This window comes from Nicotiana attenuata, unplaced genomic scaffold (assembly GCF_001879085.1).
Source record: "Nicotiana attenuata strain UT unplaced genomic scaffold, NIATTr2, whole genome shotgun sequence".
Taxonomy (NCBI): Eukaryota; Viridiplantae; Streptophyta; class Magnoliopsida; order Solanales; family Solanaceae; genus Nicotiana; species Nicotiana attenuata.
The window spans coordinates 13,421-33,785 of NW_017673318.1; the positions used below are offsets into that span (position 1 = coordinate 13,421).

The following is a 20,365-nucleotide window of genomic DNA, read 5'->3' on the forward strand; positions in this document are numbered from 1 at the left end:
TTTAGCCTAAAGGATCACCCCGTGCAACATAAATAATACTTTGTAACTCCCTTGAGACGGGGTGTTACTCATATTATTCAGCGGTCACAGACTATCATCTCTTGCTACCCAATTACTATCTTTAAGTTGTTTACTTAAAGCGCACTAGTCAGTTCTATGTCATACCCTACACGTGCACTACCCGTCCCATGCCTATGGTCCATGAGGCATTTGGACCTCTATCTCAGGGTGGTTCTAGACTTTAACTTAGGCTGCTCAAAATGTCAAAACTAGGCGACATACAAAGCACATTGGACTTTCACTTATAAGCAAGTAAGGGCTCAAGTTAGCCTCCGCATTTAGACAACAAATGCACGCAAGTCAGATTAACAAAGACAATTGCTAATTTTAATAAGTTGAGGTTACAGAACCTATATGCAGGATCTCTATATGAATCTGGATTTAATGAGCGGGCCGTTTACAATCTCTGAAACTTACATAGTTGCCTATTGATTACAGGTATAAAAGATTAAACCTATAGGCATGATATCTAGGCGTTTTATGCAGTAACTAACAGTGGTAATTACAAGATCACATTTAGAATTGGTTGAGTGAGTCCTATAGGCATGGTTTCTAGTGAGGATAATTAGCACAACATTGAAGGCGAGTGAATCGATTAGTTAGCTGATTCAAATTCTATATGCATGACTTCTATAATTAAAACTTATTTTTAGAATCCTATAGGCATGATTTCTAACAAGCAGACATGGAGCATATTTGAACCAAAAGGAAGAACCTATAGGTAGGATTCCTACAATGATTGGAAAACAACACGTTTTGAGCAAAGCCAAAATACCTATAGGCATGATTTCTATAATTTGTGGATAGAGCTGCATGTAAACAGAATTTTGCACACACATTGAATCACACTAGTTCCCAAAAACATGGTCTCTAACAAGCATAAATAGAACGCAATTGAACCAATTATTGAACCTATAAGCAGGATTGCTATCATATTATGACTGATCATAACAAGGTACCTATAGGCATGATTTCTGACACACGACATATAATAACACATCATCGAACCTATAGGCATAATTTCTACCCAACTTTTTGCAAGTATAAAATAAAAATCCCTTTCCCAATTTCACTAATACCCCAAAAATGTATTACAATAATTAATACAGACCCAGAATGAGTGTTGTAAATTACGGAGTAGATATAGCTATAGGGAGCCTATAGCAGGACCAAATACACCTGGACATGCCAGGCCTTCATTCTCATAATTCACCACAGCACCAATGTTACATACCCATAGACATAAAGCAGTTAAGAATTGAATGATTTCCCCAGTAGCCTTAAAAACAGAATTGAGCATATAGAACCAAGACCCCAGTGTGTCAGAGTTCCCAAGGGCTTCAAGAACACAGGGCAGTGCTCACACTAGGGAGGCTAACATAGATGATTTAGAGGAGGGACCAGGGACCAATCCCTAGTGTATCAGAGTTTACAAAGGCCTCAAATGGACCCTGAGCAGTGCTCACACTAGAGAGGTCAAATGATAGAACCAAAGTGGCCTTGGCTTTCAGCCAGCTAAGAATAGAATTCCAAGAACTTAAGAAAGAAGGGAAAAAGAAAAGACTAAGGTTGAGGGACAGGAATTGACTTAAACAGACTTAACCATATTGAGTCAACAAGCAGACACTTAAATGCATAGGTTCAACATGATGAAAGCACATTTTAGGCTAAAAAATGGCAGAGCATGTTTGCAAGTTTGGCAAAGCCATAGGCGCAGAATGAGTTAGAGCATGCTTGAAGTAGGCTAAGTACTTAACCTAATGTTAATATCAAGAAACCAGAGCATCATAGAAAGGGGAAGGGCATCACATTAGTAAAGGGGTGAACTTACAGTCATAAGTTAAAACACATATACTTAATAAAATCATGTCGGATAGCAGGTAACATTGTCATGATGATCTAAATAAAGGTGATCCAGTTATTTCAAAGGTTTATTTCAAAGTAGCAATTCAAGCATGATGAGACAGTCATTACAAACAGGCATCAGAGGGGTGTGGGGATCGAGTGATCATGTTGACATAATAGTAAAGAAGCAAATTACAACTAGCAACAAGAGTTACAGATGTGAGGCATTCACTACAGGGATTCAGGGTAAGGGGATAGACATGTTCATATGCATTCGAAGGTTGACACACTAACTGGATAGACCTTAATGGAGTTCAAATAACTTCAGAACAAGCAACATTAGGAGCAAGCAAGTGTTAAAGAGACTAAGACATACATAAATAACAAAGATAATGCCTAAACATCACTCATATGTATATTGGATCATGTCTTCAGTAATAATAAGATGTACAAATCAGGGATATGTAAGAATGCAAGTGCAGAAGTTAAGTGACTCACCAGTTAAACGAGAAATGCAGGAAAAGAACAAAACCCACAGTGTTCTGAATCATCAATGAGAAGCAAAACCCAGAATTTAATAGCCTTGGCTTTTAGCCGGCCAAGACCAAAGTATAGAACGAAATAACAGAGTAAAATTTTAGATCTAGTGAGGTTATAATGATTTTCCAAGTCTGTTCAAAGGGAATGGGGGAAGGGGTTTATATAGTGGTAGAGATTAACACATAAACATGGGAAATCATTAGTCAAACATTAGAAAGGAAAGCAATCGAGATCAGTAAGGAAAAGAGAAAATTCCATAACCCTAATTTTAGGCACAATACATAAATTGACGGAAATAAAAAAATAAAAATCACATGCTGCATAGAATAAGATGAACATAGACAGAAATCTATTCAAAATCAAAGAATCGAGTCATATTTGGTTTGATTTATAAAGGATCTGAAACCCTAAATTAGGGTAAGCAAAAATCGGTAAAAAATAAACAAATCTACACATAATAGGGTGAATATAGACAAGCTAATACTTAAAATAAAAGGCTTGAACGAACTATGGTTCAAATCAAAGAAAATCTGAAAACCCTAGTTTTAGGGTAAGTAAAAATATCAAAGATACACAGAGATTCATAGACATTCATACCATAAAAGAACAAGAACGAACACAGGTGGAAAAGGTCAAAGAACTGAACCAGATTTGGCTCGATTTCTAAGAGATTTGCTTGCCATGTTTAGGCAAGCAAACTAGGTAACATCATAGACGAACCAATAGTGAGGGGAGGAAAAATAAGGTAAGAGAATCCATGGTGGATTCCGATTTGGGGTCGGATTTAGGAGGGTTTGATAGGAACGGCGGCTAGGGTTCATGAGAGATGAGAGACGAAAGAGTTCTAGGGCTGCGGGGTGGTAAGAATGATTTAGGGTTTGGGGTGGGTTAGGTTTTAAGGGGTAGGTGTGACGTGGACCGTTGATTTTAGTGATCAACGATCCTGATTTAAAGAGTCCTGGGTCGGGTATTAAAATGGGTATGTGGACTGGGCTAATGGGTTTGGGCCAGGGGTATTGGACTGGTGTAAGGGTGTTGGGTTACATCCAAAAATAGGGGATTTTAGGGCTAGATTTTAAATACCCCTTTTTACAAATAAATAATTTGTAAAAATAATCAATAAATAACAAAAGTATTATTTGTGCATAAAAATGATTTAAAATGATTACTTAACATTATAAAATATAGAACGTTATTTTTTGTGTAAATGATGTAATTATATATGCATATGGGCTATTATTGCAAAATATACAATTTAGCTCTAAAATGCAAAATGTAATTATGACAAATGCACTAAAAGCAATTGAAACCCCATATTGGTATTAATGATAAGTTTAGATGATTAAATCATCATAAAAATAATTTATAGGGTAATTATTGGACATTTATATGATAAAAAATACAGAAATAAATTGATTTAAAGTCTTTAAAAATTATGGAAAATTATGAAAATACTTGTGTATGCTTGTAAATCAAATGATGATGCATATGTATTATTTTTAAAGTATATGCATATATAGTTAAAAATATGAGGGAAAAATTGGGTATCAACAGTGCCAAGTTTCAAATATAACCTAATCTTTGTTCATTCTTTGACAATTCAGCTTGACTGTATAGTTGCATTTACCAAGCTTGCTTGCTTCATTCTGCAGGCCCCTTCAGTGAAGAGGCCTCTGGAGATTGGTAAAGCAATTGATGGTTTGTATTTTCAGTTCTCAAAGTCTATGTCTAGTACTACTTGTGATTCTGTGTCTTGCCCTTCCATTTCACATCACACACATGTAAATAGAGCACCTTTTCATTCCCAAACTGTTGTATATAGTTCACAATTGAATAAAGGAAGTGGCCATTCTGTACTAAATGTGTTTGTTATGGTGTTGATACTGTTGATTCCTTGTGGCACAAACGATTAGGACATGTACCTTTTGTAAATATGAGAGGTATCTCATCCATACCAGTTAAATTTGCTCCAAAACAACCCTTCATGTGTCCCATATGCCCCATGGCTAGACAAACAAGATTGCCCTTTCCACTGAAAAGCTCAACCTCAACCAAAGTTTTTGAGTTGTTACACATTAATTTGTGGGGCCCTTATCATGTAACTACTCATGATGGTCACAGATACTTCATAACTCTTGTAGATGATTATAGCAGATCTACCTAGACACATCTTCTGGGCAACAAAAGTAATGCTCTATATGTGATCACGACCTTTTTCACTATGGCTGAAAACCATTTTGGAACCTCAATCAAGTCCATAAGTACTGATAATGGACTGGAATTCACCAGTTCTGAGGCTGCTTCATTTTTCCAGTCAAAAGGAATTATCCACCAAAAGACCTGCCCCTACACACCCCAACAAAATGGGGTGGCAGAAAGAAAGCATAAATACCTACTTGAAATAGCTAGGGCATTGCTTTTCCAGTCCAAATTGCCCCTGAAATATTGGGGAGAGTGTATGCCCACCTCCACATACTTAATAAATAGATTGCCTTCATCCTCCATAAACAACAAATGCCCCAATGAACTACTATACAAGAAAAAGCCTAACTATTCTCATCTCAGAAGTTTTGGTTGCTTGTGTTTCAGCACTACACTTAAAAACCGCAAAGATAAATTTGAACCAAGAGCCACTCCTCATATTTTTGTGGGGTATCCATCTGGTTTAAAAGGTTACAAAGTCTTAAGCTTGGTCATAAGGAAGATACATGTGTCAAGAGATGTAGTCTTTCATGATAATGTGTTCCCTTTCCACCTGTCTTTCAATTTCAATATATATCCTGTCCTGGGAAGTTTCCCCCTGCACAAGGGGGACTTCCTGATGCTCCTGTTTTTCCTTCTGAGTCTGATGTTCCTCATGAGTCATCACTCCACTCCATTGCAGTGTCACCTGAACCTCGCCATAATGCAATATCACCTGGACACTCACACAACCATGACCAATCATCACCCATATCCATGCACCAAAGTGACAACCTAGAAATTAAATCAGCTCCACACAGTCAGGACCAATTCTATGTTCCTGACCTCTCTAGTTCCTCTGAGCACCAGAGTCCTAACCAGTGTAGACCTGCCAGACCACACAAAACACCTGCCTATCTAAAGGACTATGTATATTCAATCCCAAATCTCCAACCATGTCCATCTATCCAAAGTCAAGAAACACAGTCTACATCTTTCACTGCCCTTTTACCAAACAAACAACATTTTTCTTTCCATGCATTGATTCCTGAAAGTCAGCAGATGGTAAGAAGCATTTCACATGAGTGTGAGCCTTGTTCATATGAAGAAGCAGTCATCAATCCTGCCGGGCAAGCAGCAATGACTCAAGAATTCCATGCATTGTACACAAATCATACATGGGATCTGGTACCTCTTCCTGATGGAAAGAAGGCTATATGATGCAAATAGGTGTACAAAATCAAGCACAAGGCAGATGGAAGCATTGAGAGATTCAAAGCCAGGCTGGTTGTCAAAGGGTACACTCAACAAACTGGAATAGTCTATACAGAGACCTTCTCACCAGTGGTAAAGATAACCACTGTAAGAGCTCTGGTAGGGACAACAGTCAAGAAGGGTTGGAAAATGTTCCAACTATATGTGAATAATACTTTTCTTCATAGAGACCTACATGAAGAAGTCTATATGGAAGTGCCACCTGGTTTAGTCATAGAGAGACCAGGCTTAGTGTGCAAACTGAACAAATCTATATGGTTTAAAGCAAGCTAGCAGACAATGGCACGAAAAACTTGCAGAAGCACTATGTTCTAAGGGCTATACTCACTCATTACTGGACTATTCCTTATTTCATAAGAAAAATGACAACACAATGGTGTTTGTGGCAGCATGTGTAGATGATGTTATACTCGCAGGAAATGATCTTGATGAGATCAACTCTCTAAAGAAGCTCTTGGACCAGACCTTCAAGATCAACGACTTGGGGATTTTGCACTAACTTCTTGGGGCTGGAAGTGTTATATAAAGAGAATGGGGTGCTGATTTCTCAGAGAAAGTTCACTATGGATCTATTGAGGGAGTATGACTGCCTACAACAATCTTCATTATCATCTCCTCTTGATCCTTCACTAAAGTTGAAAGCTGATCAAGGTGTTCTGTTGAAAGATCCCACTCAATACAGAAAATTAGTTGGAAACCTGAATTTTCTTACCAACACCAGCCTTGATATAGCCTTTAGTGTACAACATCTTAGCCAATACATGCAGAGTCCCAGGGATACTCACTTAAAGGCTGCATATCATGTGTTGAGGTACTTAAAAGGTGATCCAAACCTGGGGATATTTCTCTCTAACATCACAGATTACAAGATCAGTGCTTTTTGTGATTCAGACTGGGCTGCTTGCTCAGAGTCTAGGAAGTCTGTTAATGGATACTTAATACTACTTGGTGGATGCCCAATTAGATGGCAGTCAAAGAAACAGTCCACCATAGCTTTGTCCTCAACTGAAGCAGAGTACAGGTCAACTAGAGCAGTGGTTGGTGAACTTGTGTGGTTAGTCAGACTGTTTGAAGAATTATCAGTCCCATTATCTCTCCCAATTCCAGTCTTTTGTGACAGTCAGGCAGCCCTACACATAACTAAGAATCTAATTTTTCACGAACGTACCAAGCATATAGAAGCCGACTGTCATTTTGTACGAGACAAGCTTCAGGAAGGACTGATCTCATTGCACTATATTCCTACATCTGATCAGCTGGCTGATATATTCACCAAGACCCTCATACGGATCAAGCATTCCATTTTACTTGACAAGTTGGGTGTGAGATCAGAAGTTTACCTAAATATCAGTTTTGATTAAATTGACCAAAAAAGGGTCATATAATAAAATGGGACTCAATTAAAAACATTATATTATGACCTATTTATATGTCAATTTGCGACAGGAACCACGGTTCCCGCTTCTCATATTGATGAATTGCTTCCCTCACCCTCCTCTTTCATTTCCGCTTAAGCTTCCCCCGTTTGTGGGATTAATTGATTGGATACCCAAGACCCATAATCTTTCCTAGGAACAACTTCTACGACGATAGGCATAAAGGCATGATTAGTTCCACAAATCTCACTGCACTGACCATAGTAAACTCCTTCTCGTTGTACACTTGTTCGACCAACAATTAGCCACTGGTGAAAAATTAAATATAAATTTTTTAAAATATGTTTGATGGGTTCAATGAATTACCAAGTCGCCTGCTTTGCAATAAAATTGGAAGAAGTTGAAGCTGCGCATAATTTAACGTTAAAGCCGATATCTATAACCATTTAACACCATCATCCTTCAAGGTTTGGTGGCTTCAATACCTAATACTCAATGTCAACGTGGAATTCAAAGAAGTTAGTGTTCCCTCCATTCAAATTATTCACCGTGTTTCTTTTTTACACGCCCTTAAAAAAAAATATTAGTTTGTATGGATTTTGGACTATTTTATCTTTATTTTATGTCTTAAGATATAATCTCTCTTTATTGAATATTTACTCTATTTGTTTGCTATCTCCATCTGCATGAAAAATTACGATTGAGCGTAAAATGAAAAAAAAAAAGTAGCTTATCTTGAACTTCTACAATGACAAATAATTTGAGACAACTATTTTAAAAAAATGATAGATAATTTAAAACAAAAGGAGTATCGATATTACTATATAAGTTAGTGAGAGCTGATTATGTTTCCGTGTATTTTCTCTTGACATCTTCTGTAGAAACTAGCGCGGATTTATAAGGATAATTCATTCTTAATTATTGCTATTTCGACTGTTCTACTTTTGACGTACGCCTCCATTTTGGATAATAATACTCCATCCGGTCCAAATAAGTGATTTTTTAGCTGTATTCACACATATTAAGAAATTCACCTCTTAACATTAATTAGCAATGAAATTGACCATATTAACCTTTACTATCTCTTCACATAAATACTCCTAACACACACTCCAACACTATTTACTCCAAGGGCAATGTAGGAAAAAATAATTAATTCATTCTTGAAATCTGAAAAAATTACTTATTTTGGACCACAAAAAAAGGACCAAAAAATCACTTATTTTGGACCGGAGGGAGTAACATATTAGAATTAGTTAAACAAAAAGGGAAAAAGAGAGGATTGAAAAGAAAGAAGGAAAAATAACAATTATGCGTTGAGATATAAGAAATGCAGCACGATCTTATCCATGATAGTGTTGTCTCGTGTCTTTGTTTAATAAAATGCATGTTTGTGTTGATAGTGAATATGATTTTGTTGGGTTTTTAAGCTATTAATGCTTAAAATGGGGTGAATGGGAAATGGAGGGAAAATGAAATATTTGAGTTTCCCTCCTTGATTGTCCCGTATGGGAAGAGGAAAAGGTTTTTGATGGGTATATAAGCAATTGCTCTTCTTCTAGCTCATAAAGAGTTGAGAAGAAGGCAAGCCTCGCGCCGTCGTCGTCATCGCTCGGCTCGGCACAGCTCGGCTTCGGCTTCGGTCAAATGATTGATTGATTAATTTTTGGACCAAATTTATTTGTTAATAGTAAATATTAACAGAAATGTTATTAAATATTTGGTTTACAACATATTAATATTAAAATAAATATTAATATTAAATCCAATTCAGTTATCCAATTTTCAGTTTTCTGTTTTTGTAACTGAAAATTAACTACCCTTCAATTTTCCTTCTTTATTGTTGAGTAAATAGCCATTTATGTTATGGCATTTATGCTATGGTCGTTTTGCATAAACAACCATTCTGAAGAGTTGCATCTCTTCAGATTTCAGCCCAACTTTGGCTATAAATACAAGTCTATTCTGCTAAGAATTTTCATATGATTTTCTGAGTTTCTCCTCATTCTTCTGCATACTTTTAACATCAAACAAAGCAACAGTAAGTGTGATTTGCTACTGAACTTTGTGTTCGCTGAAACACTGGGGTTTGAAGTACCACTACACCAGTGTGTAATTCGTTCTATCCTGGGAGGAAATAATCCATAACCTTGGGTACTAGGAGGGGATTAAATTCCTTAAGGAAACACTGTGAATTCAGTGGGCTCAGATTAAAATTCTGTTTCTGTTTTTCATTTCTGTTTATGTTAATTTATATTTTCTAGAATTATTTTACATATACAGTTTACTAACAGATTTAACTAATTATATACACAGTAAGGGTAAAGAAATTCAATAGTATCAATATTTTAACTAATTATATACACAATAATTGTAAAAAAATTCTATAGTATCAATATAGCAAGTTATTACTGTATTTTTTGGTTAATTAGAACAAGTATAATAACTTAAACAGTCAAATTATGCTGTAGGATCATCTTTAGCTGATGGTTTAAAAAAAAAAGTAGACACTGTCACTTTACAAAAGAAAAACTAATAAGCTAAGCTGAATGTATTAAACAAAGCACTGTTATGATCACACCAAGTTGTAAAGATAACCAACAAACAATAGTTTTCGAATTTTGAACTGGTCCCCTGTTTTTGCCCTCTGGCTACTTTTTCAACCAATAAAAAATCTTCACCACCTACTGATCTACTTCCTTCCCTCAGCTTCTTCATATAAAGAAAATACTTAAAATTCACCAAACATAAGAGCTTTGTCCGTGGAGTTAAGTGCCTTATCATCTTGATCAAATTTGAGCTGTTAAATAAAACCCGACAAGAAATAATGAGAAAAGGGTCAAGAAAAATGTGGTGGGTGGTGCCATGTACAAGCAGATCGAAGAGCTTCAAGACAGAACCAATAGTGGACATTGAAGAGATACTGAAAATGAAACTCGAAACCATTAATGAAGAACCAGAAATCTGTGAAGAAAATGGCAAGCTGACGAAGGCACATCGAAGCAATACTATGAGCAAGATATTAGTGAAGAAGATTAAGCTCCAAGTCAAGATAGGTCGCATATTTTCGCCTCAATTTAGCCTCAAGGAATCGTATGTTTTGTTCATGACTGGTTTGGCTACCAAAGGTGCGTTAAATGGTCTTCCTAGATATTAAGTTCGTACTAAGAAGATCATCATATATTGCTACATATATTTTGGTGATTCAAGACACTGTATCTTCCTAAGTGGATGAATAGTTTAACATAATTAATCTCTCTGGTTCTTTCGTTTTTTAATTAGTATCTGTAAATCTTGGTTTTGTAGATTTACCGCGCGCTGTCATTAACATTGTGATCACTTACTTTTGCCAATTTTTAATTTAGCCTTCCCCAAGCCCCTCAATTTTGTTACATTTGATTAATCAAGATTACATTTGGAAAGGCCTGCTACCTGTTATTTTTGTACTATAAGATATCCTTTATACAAGGATTCCCGTTTGGCCATGACTATATATATTTGAAAGTACTTAAAATCAGTATCTGCAAATACTAGTACTTTGGAATGAAGTATTTTAATTTTCACTTATAAATATTCACTGTTAGCAAAATTTGATTAAAAGAGAAGTTTAGTTTCAAACACAATTTTACCTTTCAAAAAGTGTTATCAAACTTCAACTATAATTTTTCTTTTTTCAATATCAACTCAAATGTTGTCCAAACGCATTTGTGTGTTTGAATCTAAAAAAAATACTTTGTTTATAGAATTTTAATTTAAGCTACTTAAATTTCCTATATCTCAATAAGGTTTTTGATAACAAGAACTAAAGTATCGTATTCAAATAAATAGCTAATATTTTCTGAATATTGAAGCATGTATATAAATGGACTAACTAAATTTATGCTTCTATGATCAAGTCGATCCTCCGATTGAATCGGGGGCAAACGCCTACAAAAAGAATCACTTAAATTTAAGAAAAGGTCACACAAAAAGATCACGCCTACAAACGCCTTCTTCTTGTGAAACTCAACACTGATGGTTCATGCATTGGAACTGCGTTTGGAGAGGGATGACTAGTGAGAGATCATCTCGGTAAACTCATCATGGCTTTCATATTGCCATTGGGACAGGGAACTAAATATTGGGCTGAAGCCTATTCATTCTTGTTTGGCGTAAATGGTGCATTCAGAAGGAGTATAATCTAGTCATTGGCGAGCCTGACTCATTACTACTACATAATTGCATCTCAGTAGCATCGACTACACCATGGAGATTGGAAGGGGTTGTAAAAGAGTTAAAGGATTTGGTAATAGGCATGGAGTGCTAACTAGACATTGTTACAGGGAAGCCAAAAGAGTTGCTGACAAACTAGCTTTCCTAAGCCACAATACTAATATATACTCTTTTCGGTTCAATTCCGAGACAAGCTAGAGGTTTATTAAATACAGACATATGGCAACTACCATCCTTTCGAGTAAAGAAGAGAAAACCCGGGATGCTCGTTTATGAGCCACTATGAAGTAGCAAATTTTTTTATTTCATTTTCTTTTCATGTGCTGGCTCATGGTTCAATAGCTTCGTCTCTCTAAGTTACCATCTTCCAAGAAGGCTAGGCCTAGTCCTCCTTCTTCAAGTGTACTAACCTTCCGGTGACAATAAAATCATGTATTAAAGTTAAAAAAAAAATATTCCTTATACCTAACATCTTGTTTCTTAATTCAAATTCACACAAATATGAAGTACCATTTCTGATTATATAATTTTAACAATTTAATTGATTATGGATAAATTGAACTGGACATATCTAGTTCATCTAGTATTTGAATCAACAACATCCAAATGCATAAACAAGAGTCCATACTATTGTTTGTTTTCGTTCTGGGAAGACTAAAATATGTTTGTCAAGAAATAAAGAGAAAAAGAAAAAAAGGTCACAAATTTGGCTGTAGCTTTATCGTTTGCAAATAATACAAAAATTAAACGATACCAATTATAGCCTCCAACTAGAAGAGCCCGAGAATAAAGCTTTTCATCTCATCCCTTACAAAGTATTTTAGAGAATTTCTATATCCTCCAAGTAAACATCAATGTTTTTTCTTTGATGCCAAATTTCTACATCATTCCTATTTTGCTTGCGCTAATAAGTCAATATTCCATATATAAACCTCTGTTTTAAAAGGCAGAGTTGGGATTTGCCCGGGGCTCGCTTCGGGGCGGAGCACTCGTAAAACGCCCCTGGGCTTATGTATGGGGCTTAGTTCCGTGAGACTTACGCCTTCGGCCATTGGGGCTTACACCCCGGTCACGCCCAACACACAGCGTACTGGGCTCGCCTAATAGAACTTTATGCAATTGTATGTAACTAACCTTGTAAATCCTCAAATTTTCTTAATAAATCGTTCACTATTCAAAATTACTTTTTTCCTAATTATAAATCATTAAGTGAGTATTTTATGTCATAATTAAAGTAAAAATTATTGCACGTTATCCACTAAGACTGTTATGATATTTAATTTTAAATAAATCTTACATTTTAAATGTATTTATTTATTAACTTTTGTTATGTCTTTACTATATAATAGTCCATAATTTTTTTTATAATTATTTTTCTAAATATTATTTTTCTCATTATGAGATACAATACTTATTAATTTAATAGCTCGGTATTAACTAGTAACTATTTACAAATAATTAGTTATCATGGTATTGTATGGTGAATTATGTGTCACTTTATGAACTTGTTGAAATTTAAAAATGAACGATGCTTGAGGATCATATTTAAATTGTCAATTATATTTTTATATAAATTCTCTCAAAGCATATCAAATAAAAGGAGTATTTTAAAAAAAATATCAAATTATAATATCGAAATTCTTTCAAGATTCATTACTTCTTAAGAGATACATATACGATTTCGTATCGAATACATTACTTTTGATGTTTGAGCTGTAACATTGTTGCAGCTAATTTGCATATTATATGTCATACTTTTGTATTATTCATAGTTGAATTATAATTTATAAATATTTTGAATAGATTATTTGTTACTCCTTGATTTTGTGATTTTAATGTAATTTTTATAATTATTTTTTATTTTATACTATCTTAAAGTTCTTGAAATTAGTAAAATTTAAAGATCCGTGGGACTTACGCCCCATGTCTCAGGGCTTACGCCTCGCCTCGTCAGGGGTAAAACGCCTCGCCTCACGCCCCCGCCTTTTAAAATATTGATTTAAACTTTCAAATATGTTTCATGGGATAGGATGTGTACTCCTAAATCTGCTGGTGGAATGAACCTCATCAATTTTCTGCTATGGAATAAGGCAGCAATTGCAAAGATATGCTGGGATCTAGCTCATAAAGAGGATAAGCTGTGGATCAGATGTATTAATGCTTTCTATATAAAACATTATCAACTAGAGGATATGCCAATTCCTAAACAGGCTAGTTGGATGGTTAGGAGAATAATTGCCTCAAGAGATATTCTGCAACAACTCCAAGGCTCAAGTGTTCACAAGGGCTCTATCAGACAAATATACCTGCAGCTACTAGGAGATCTACCAAGAGTAAATTGGAAGAACCTAATCATGCAGAACTATGCTCGACCAAAAGCAGTGTTCAATCTATGGTTAATGCTACAAGGAAGATTGCCAACCAAGGATAGACTGGCTAAATGGAAAATGAACATAAACCAACAGTGTGTTTTGTGCCAAGGACATATAGAGACAAGAGAACATTTATTCCTGTCATGCTCATTTTCAGAAGACTTGTGGGAGCAAGTAATGCAATGGATTCAAGAGGACCAGCCAAAGAATCATACCTGGGACCAAAGGCTTCAATGGATCATTAGCAAAGCTAAAGGAAAATCAAGCAGAGCCAGTATTTCCAAGATGGTGATCACTGAAGTTTCATATGCACTATGGATGGAAATGAATGCTCGTATATTTGAGAACAAATATCGCAACAGTGAAGTCTTAGCAAGAGAGCTAGCTTACATACGTAATGTTAGAGGAAATCCTAGAACTAGAAAGCAGATGCAGCAATTCTTGATATAGTAGACTAGTAGTTAACATAGTTATGGTTAGCTAGTAATTTAGATGAGATTTGATAGTCAGCTGAGTATAAGCTGGACTATGACATTGTAAAGCATGATCTTTGGTGATTAATAAAAATTTTAATTACCAAAAAAAAAAAATACTAAGCATGTTTTGATCTATTTTTTTATTTGTATAACTGTATATTGTTAGTGCTGAAGTTAATTTTTTAATTAGTCAATTTTGTATGAGTCATTATTTTATTTTTATATTATTCTTACATATTCAAAGGTTTAATTATTTCTTAAAAAATATTTTATTTATATTAAAAATAAAAAATTACAAGTTCTTAAATTAGTATTTGCATATAATAGTTCAGGGTGAAATATTTTCCATTTTCACTTATAAATTTGCTAACAAATTGTTATTCAACTGAAGTTCAATTTCAAACACTACTTCAACTTTCAAAATATTTTCTTCAGCTTTAACTTTATTAATTTTTTCAATTTTAACTCAAATGTTGTTCAAATGCAAACCTTATGTATTGATCACAAAATATTTAGCTATAACATTCAAATTGCAGGCATATTTGCAACCAAGAGGAATTAGATTTGTCACAGTAGTATTATGCGGAAGAAAATACAAAAAATAAGTGGAACATATAATTCAATAAAATAAGAATAGGTCTATAGTCCATACTGCTATGCTTTAATGTTCCCTGCTTTGCGTATCTACAAGGAAGGGAAAAATAGATGAAAAAAATGGTGGGAACACCAAGACAAGGTTTAAAGTCTTAAACATATGAACATGAATCAGTTGTTGTTGTCCATTGGTCTGACATTTTGATCCATAAAATCTTGACAACATGGGCCAAGTTACTACTAAATCAATTGTTTTTGCTTTAAACTCTTGCAGAAGAAATTAGGAACACTAGAGAATGGCCTCACAGTCACTTGTCACTCTGCTTTCTTAGATGTCACTACATTATTCATGTTAAAACCATCTTAGTTTTTTTTTTTTTTTTTTTTTTTTTTTGAAAATGTAATTGGATTCTTCCAACTCAAGCATAAGGAGAAGATAGAAGATATTAAAAAAACAACCTTAGGGATAGTTCATTCTATTATGTCCGAAAAAATCAGGTGTCTTGCGGAAGTTAGCATAGCAAACCTTGAACGACGATAAATCCAACAACAAAAGAGAAATCTACCAAAAGAGACACAAACATTTAACGTGGTTCGATCAACTGACCTACGTCCACGGCGGAGATGAGCAATCCCACTATAATAAAGGAGAGTACAAAATATCGAAAGAACAACCTCACGAAGAGGCAAACACAAGTGACACACTAACACTTATCCCGTAAAGTTCTCCCCCTAAGCACTACTCTCAAACCCTATGTGACTATATTGTGGATGCTACCGAATGAGAAGGGTGGTTCCTCAATTTATTGCACTCCAAACCTTTTCTTACAAGAAAAGGGACTAGCCAAATATGGAAGAATTATATTTTCCTTCTATGAAAAGAAAAACCCAATTATGGTAAATATGTTGTCATTTCCTTCATGAAATAGGAAAACCAATTACGATAAGAAAATCTGGACAAACATCTAACACATTCTATAAACACTATGAATCTAAGACCAAAATTTGATCTCTTCCATTTGCAACCTAGCATTACATTCGATATTTTAATTTTATAATATCATAAGATTAGCTACTTCTATAATTCATTCGCTTTACGCTAGACTTATTTTTTACTGACAAAACCAGCTATATTTGTCTTTATACTTTCTATTTTCCGAGGTTGAACAATATAAAATATAAAAAGTTTATATAATGCACTAATGGTCAAGTAAGTAATTGACACTCTAGAGAAAATATTTAAAATTGAATGAGCAGTATATTTAAGATAATCTCAGGTATTATAGGGGCTCATCAATATATCGTATGGTAATGTCATTTCTAATAAGTGGGATCATTCCAAGCATTTTGTGTATTCTTTCCTTCAAATTAACTTTTCCAATTGTAAATATGCATGCTTATAAACTAGAGACATTTGTATGACTAATTATTTTATTATTGCAAAAACACAATTAATGGTTTAAACATTTTACATTTTACTGTTATCAATTTAGAAAAAAGTTTGAATATAATTCTAAGAGATAAAAGTTTCTTATATCAATTGGAGTATTAGAAAGTCACTTATAAACCGGAATTTAGATTTGAAGAAACTTAAGCCATGGATTCTATTTCTATCTACTGGAGTGACGATGTGATGGTGTTTTCTATGGAAGGTACGTGCGGTGGCTAAACCAGAAATTTCTTTAAGGGTGTTTAAGTATAAAAGAAGTAAAATAAAATTCCGACAAAGGGTGTTCAATATATATTATATACATCCAAACTTATTATTTTACCCATATATAGGTGTAATTTTTCGACGAAGCTTCGCCCCTGGGTACGTGGACCAACATTGTTAAACAACCATGAGTCACATACCTATTTTGTTTCTACTTGATTTGGTCTTAAACCGTTGCTAAACGTGTCCAAATCGTTGCTATATATCTAATTGAAGTAGATACGTGTAAATGCTACAAATGTTCCTAAACCGTCGCTATATTTCTTCTACTATTATTAGTAAGTATATATAGAGGCTATTGTACTCACCGGGGAGCCTTTAAAATATATATTTTAGCGACGATTATCTTGATGAGCTACAGAAAGAAATTGTCACAAAATATTTTATATTCAGAGACGTATCCTATACTTAAATTTTATGGGTTTAACTTTTAAGATTTTTATCATTAAACTCATTATACTGTTAAAACTATAGGTTCATATCTTATTTGTTGAGATGTTAATAGGTAAGACCCCCTGTTTATACTTAAGTACTCATTTTCTTGTAGTTCAACAACAAATTAAATCATTCAATATCTAAATCTGACCTCCAAATCTTTTGAACTAACTGAAGTTTATCCTCATCCCAATTATTATTTGTTAGCTACTGATTTTTCATTTATTCTTCCTTCTTTTCTTGAAAGGAGTTCAAAGGTTAGCCACTTAATCAGAGGCGGATCTAGAATTTTTAGTATATGGGTGCACTACTAAAAGAAAATAGAAAAAAATATATTAAGTGGGAATTGATCCCTCTTGCTCTTGGTAAATAACTCAACCTTCAACCAAGTGCACCATTCAATCTTCTTGGAGCATGGGTGCCAAGAGTTAGTATTATACCAATTTAGGAAATATGTACATAAAATATTTAATTTTATGAAGAGACCATGAGTTCACGTGCCCCGCATTTTACCCTACAAATCCGCCCCTGCACTTAACCACTTCATTCGAGATATATATCATCTCAAGAAAAATAAATACTACTAATAAAAAGGAAACATATCGAGGTGTAAATGTATCCATAACCTGCTGTGAGCTGAAATATGGAACTGCAATTACACACACACACACACCTTTTTGAACCTTTTAACTTTCCAACTTGTTGTAGTATTGATAAACAATAAAATTCTTTTGATTAAAAATAGGCGTAAAAGCCAATATCAAAAGGTATTCCTTCGGGATTTAACAGTGGAATGAGAAAGGACAGGAAGTCCCCAATGACAAGAAAATACAATTGCAGGACATACATCTTCCATATTTTTCATTCTTTTCACTATCTCCCCATATATTCTAGCAATCCTCCTTGGCAATATTACCATAGAAAATGCCTTCCAATTCAACTTTCTAGACCGTGATAACTTTATACCTTTAAATCTTCCATTCATTTTCTTGATTAGCCAACACTTTCTTGGCCTAGTTGCAACTTTCAGATCTTCAACTCCGCCAAGTCTTTCATATCTTCTTTGAAACCCCATCTCCAGCAACATAATATCTTCAAAATTTAAATGATTCTTGGACTACTCATATGCAGAAAATAACATTCTCCAATCAAGTATTTATACAAGAAAGAAGATGTTAAAAGAGAAAGAATGCATGCGCCGTCAGTTAGCACATGGAGAATCTTGCTCTTTGTATTACTTCAAAGAGTAGATATAACAGAAAAAGAGCAGATTGATGATTCCTTCAACACATGGTTAGGATCATATTATAGAACCAGTGCATTGTATATAAAGGAAAAAATTAAAGGGGAAGTTAGAGAGCAGAGTACTAAAACAAGTTGAGTATTTAAACAAGAAAAGATGCTCTCCTATTCTTTTGGACACATGGCTAGCACAATGGATTTCAAGCTTTAAACAAACTTACCAGCTCAATATTCTGCATTGCCGCTCTCCTCTGTTACAGAGTTTTGTTTGTTTCCTTTGATAATGTAATTAGCAGATGATGAATGGCATGGAATATTATTGTCATGTGCAATGATTGATGTGAAAATTATAAAAAATAGAATGCCAATGATTTGTTTGGAATATGTGGAGTTTTTGCAGCTTTCCATTTAGAAACAAGACTAATATCTAGTTATTTTTTAATGTATTTGACAGAGATTATTTTGGAAACTTTCATCTATGGACAGAGATTGGTCAAGGCCTAGGAGCTAAATACATTAAAAAATGTTGTTTAGACCAAGTGATTCATGTCCAAGTCAGGTTAATGATATAATTGAGGTCCAAATTACAGATGCCAAGTATGGCTTAGAAAAGGTCTAAATTACAAATGCTAAGTATTTACACTGTCTTAATTTGGCTAAAGGCTAAGTCATCTGTCTTGTTGATAAGTGCTTTCACTATTCTAATTTAGTTAATCAAAAGCAATTAGATGTAAAGATTTTAATATCCTAAGATACAAGCTACGGGGATCAAAGAATGCTAATGTAACATACAAAGGTTAAAGCAAATGATTGGATCTACTTAATTTTTCTCTTATATTAGTTTCTACATTTTTTCTTGGAAGAATAATTGGGAAAATGTCAAAATTATACCCATATATTATTGTATACCCGTAAAACAATACAGTTGAATTTGTAACATGATTTATAGACAAGCGAATCGATTTGATCCCAAAATGACAAATAAGTTAAATAAAATGCAAGACTTAGCATTGAAATCGAGATAAGACAGCACATAGCTTGGTTCCAGGAGCAGAGCTTCCGAAGGCAGTAATAAGAATATCAATAGACACGAAATAAAGTGTTATTGAGCTTTGGAATAATATGTAGCATAAGTTTGTCAGAAAACTCATGTCATTTACAATGGCGGTTGAAGTCACTATTTATAGTTGCACCTAGGGAACAAGGTCCTAGGGTCAAGCCTCTCTTAAATGACAATTAAGGGGCCATTGATGAATGTATAACAGCAGGCTATGAATACCAACATTCTCTATAACGGATTATGTATTTAATACTGAAAAATATTCCTCATTGAATGCTATCGGGAAGCAAACATTCGTTTGTCTTCATTAGCAATATTCCCTTTGGGATCTTCTCGGTGCCAACCGAACTGATGTCCCCGGTCTTGGTTTATACTTGCCTCACTTTCCGTCTGTCTCCGATTTCACGTGTCGCTCTATTATTCGAGCATTTAATTCGAACCGATTTCACCCTATATAGATAGTCCCCCTGCTCACCAGCATAGATTACGACAATGACCATGGATGGATGGAGCGGTTCGTTGTTGTTGCCACTAGGGATATCATCCCGGCCACAACTCCGTCTCTTCCTGAGTCATGGATTCGTACACGTAAGTTCAGCGTCAGTCTCTTCTCTGATAAAAGGTCATTTAATGTTATTACTGATCTGTTTCTTTTCATTATTGCAGCAACTCGGTGGACACCACCAAGAGTTGAAGGCTTGGACCAGTGGGTCCAGAAGATTTAGAATATTACCACGCCTGAGACCCGCCGGTGGTAGGCCAAAAATAATGGTAAGTTAATTCACGAAACTAATCTTGTATTTACCTCATTTTTATGTATAAGAAAATTGGTTAATTTCTTTTTTCGTTTAATTCAGGTCTTCCGCGGAGCTCTATTACCTTCCCCGAGGAGGATGTTTTGGCTGATCCCGCAGAGGTTGCGAGGTTGCTGAAGGAGGCCTTCACCCGAACAGGTGCTATCGGGTCCGCTTCTAGTGTAGGTG

At 34.8% G+C, this 20,365-nt stretch overlaps 2 protein-coding genes across 2 annotated transcripts; one reads left to right on the forward strand and one right to left on the reverse strand.

Annotated features, from left to right (window-relative positions):
• The first annotated feature begins 13,519 nt into the window (after window positions 1-13,519).
• On the forward strand, window positions 13,520-14,311 carry LOC109216038. The gene has a single exon (XM_019380168.1). It carries the CDS (start codon window positions 13,520-13,522, stop codon window positions 14,309-14,311), a length of 792 nt encoding a protein of 263 aa, XP_019235713.1.
• Window positions 14,312-17,768: 3,457 nt separating this feature from the next.
• On the reverse strand, window positions 17,769-18,606 carry LOC109216040. Its single transcript, XM_019380170.1, has 2 exons — window positions 18,544-18,606; window positions 17,769-18,197 (listed from the first exon to the last, which is right to left on the reverse strand). Exons 1-2 carry the CDS (start codon window positions 18,559-18,561, stop codon window positions 17,841-17,843), a joined length of 375 nt encoding a protein of 124 aa, XP_019235715.1. The 5' UTR covers window positions 18,562-18,606; the 3' UTR covers window positions 17,769-17,840.
• Window positions 18,607-20,365: the final 1,759 nt, after the last annotated feature.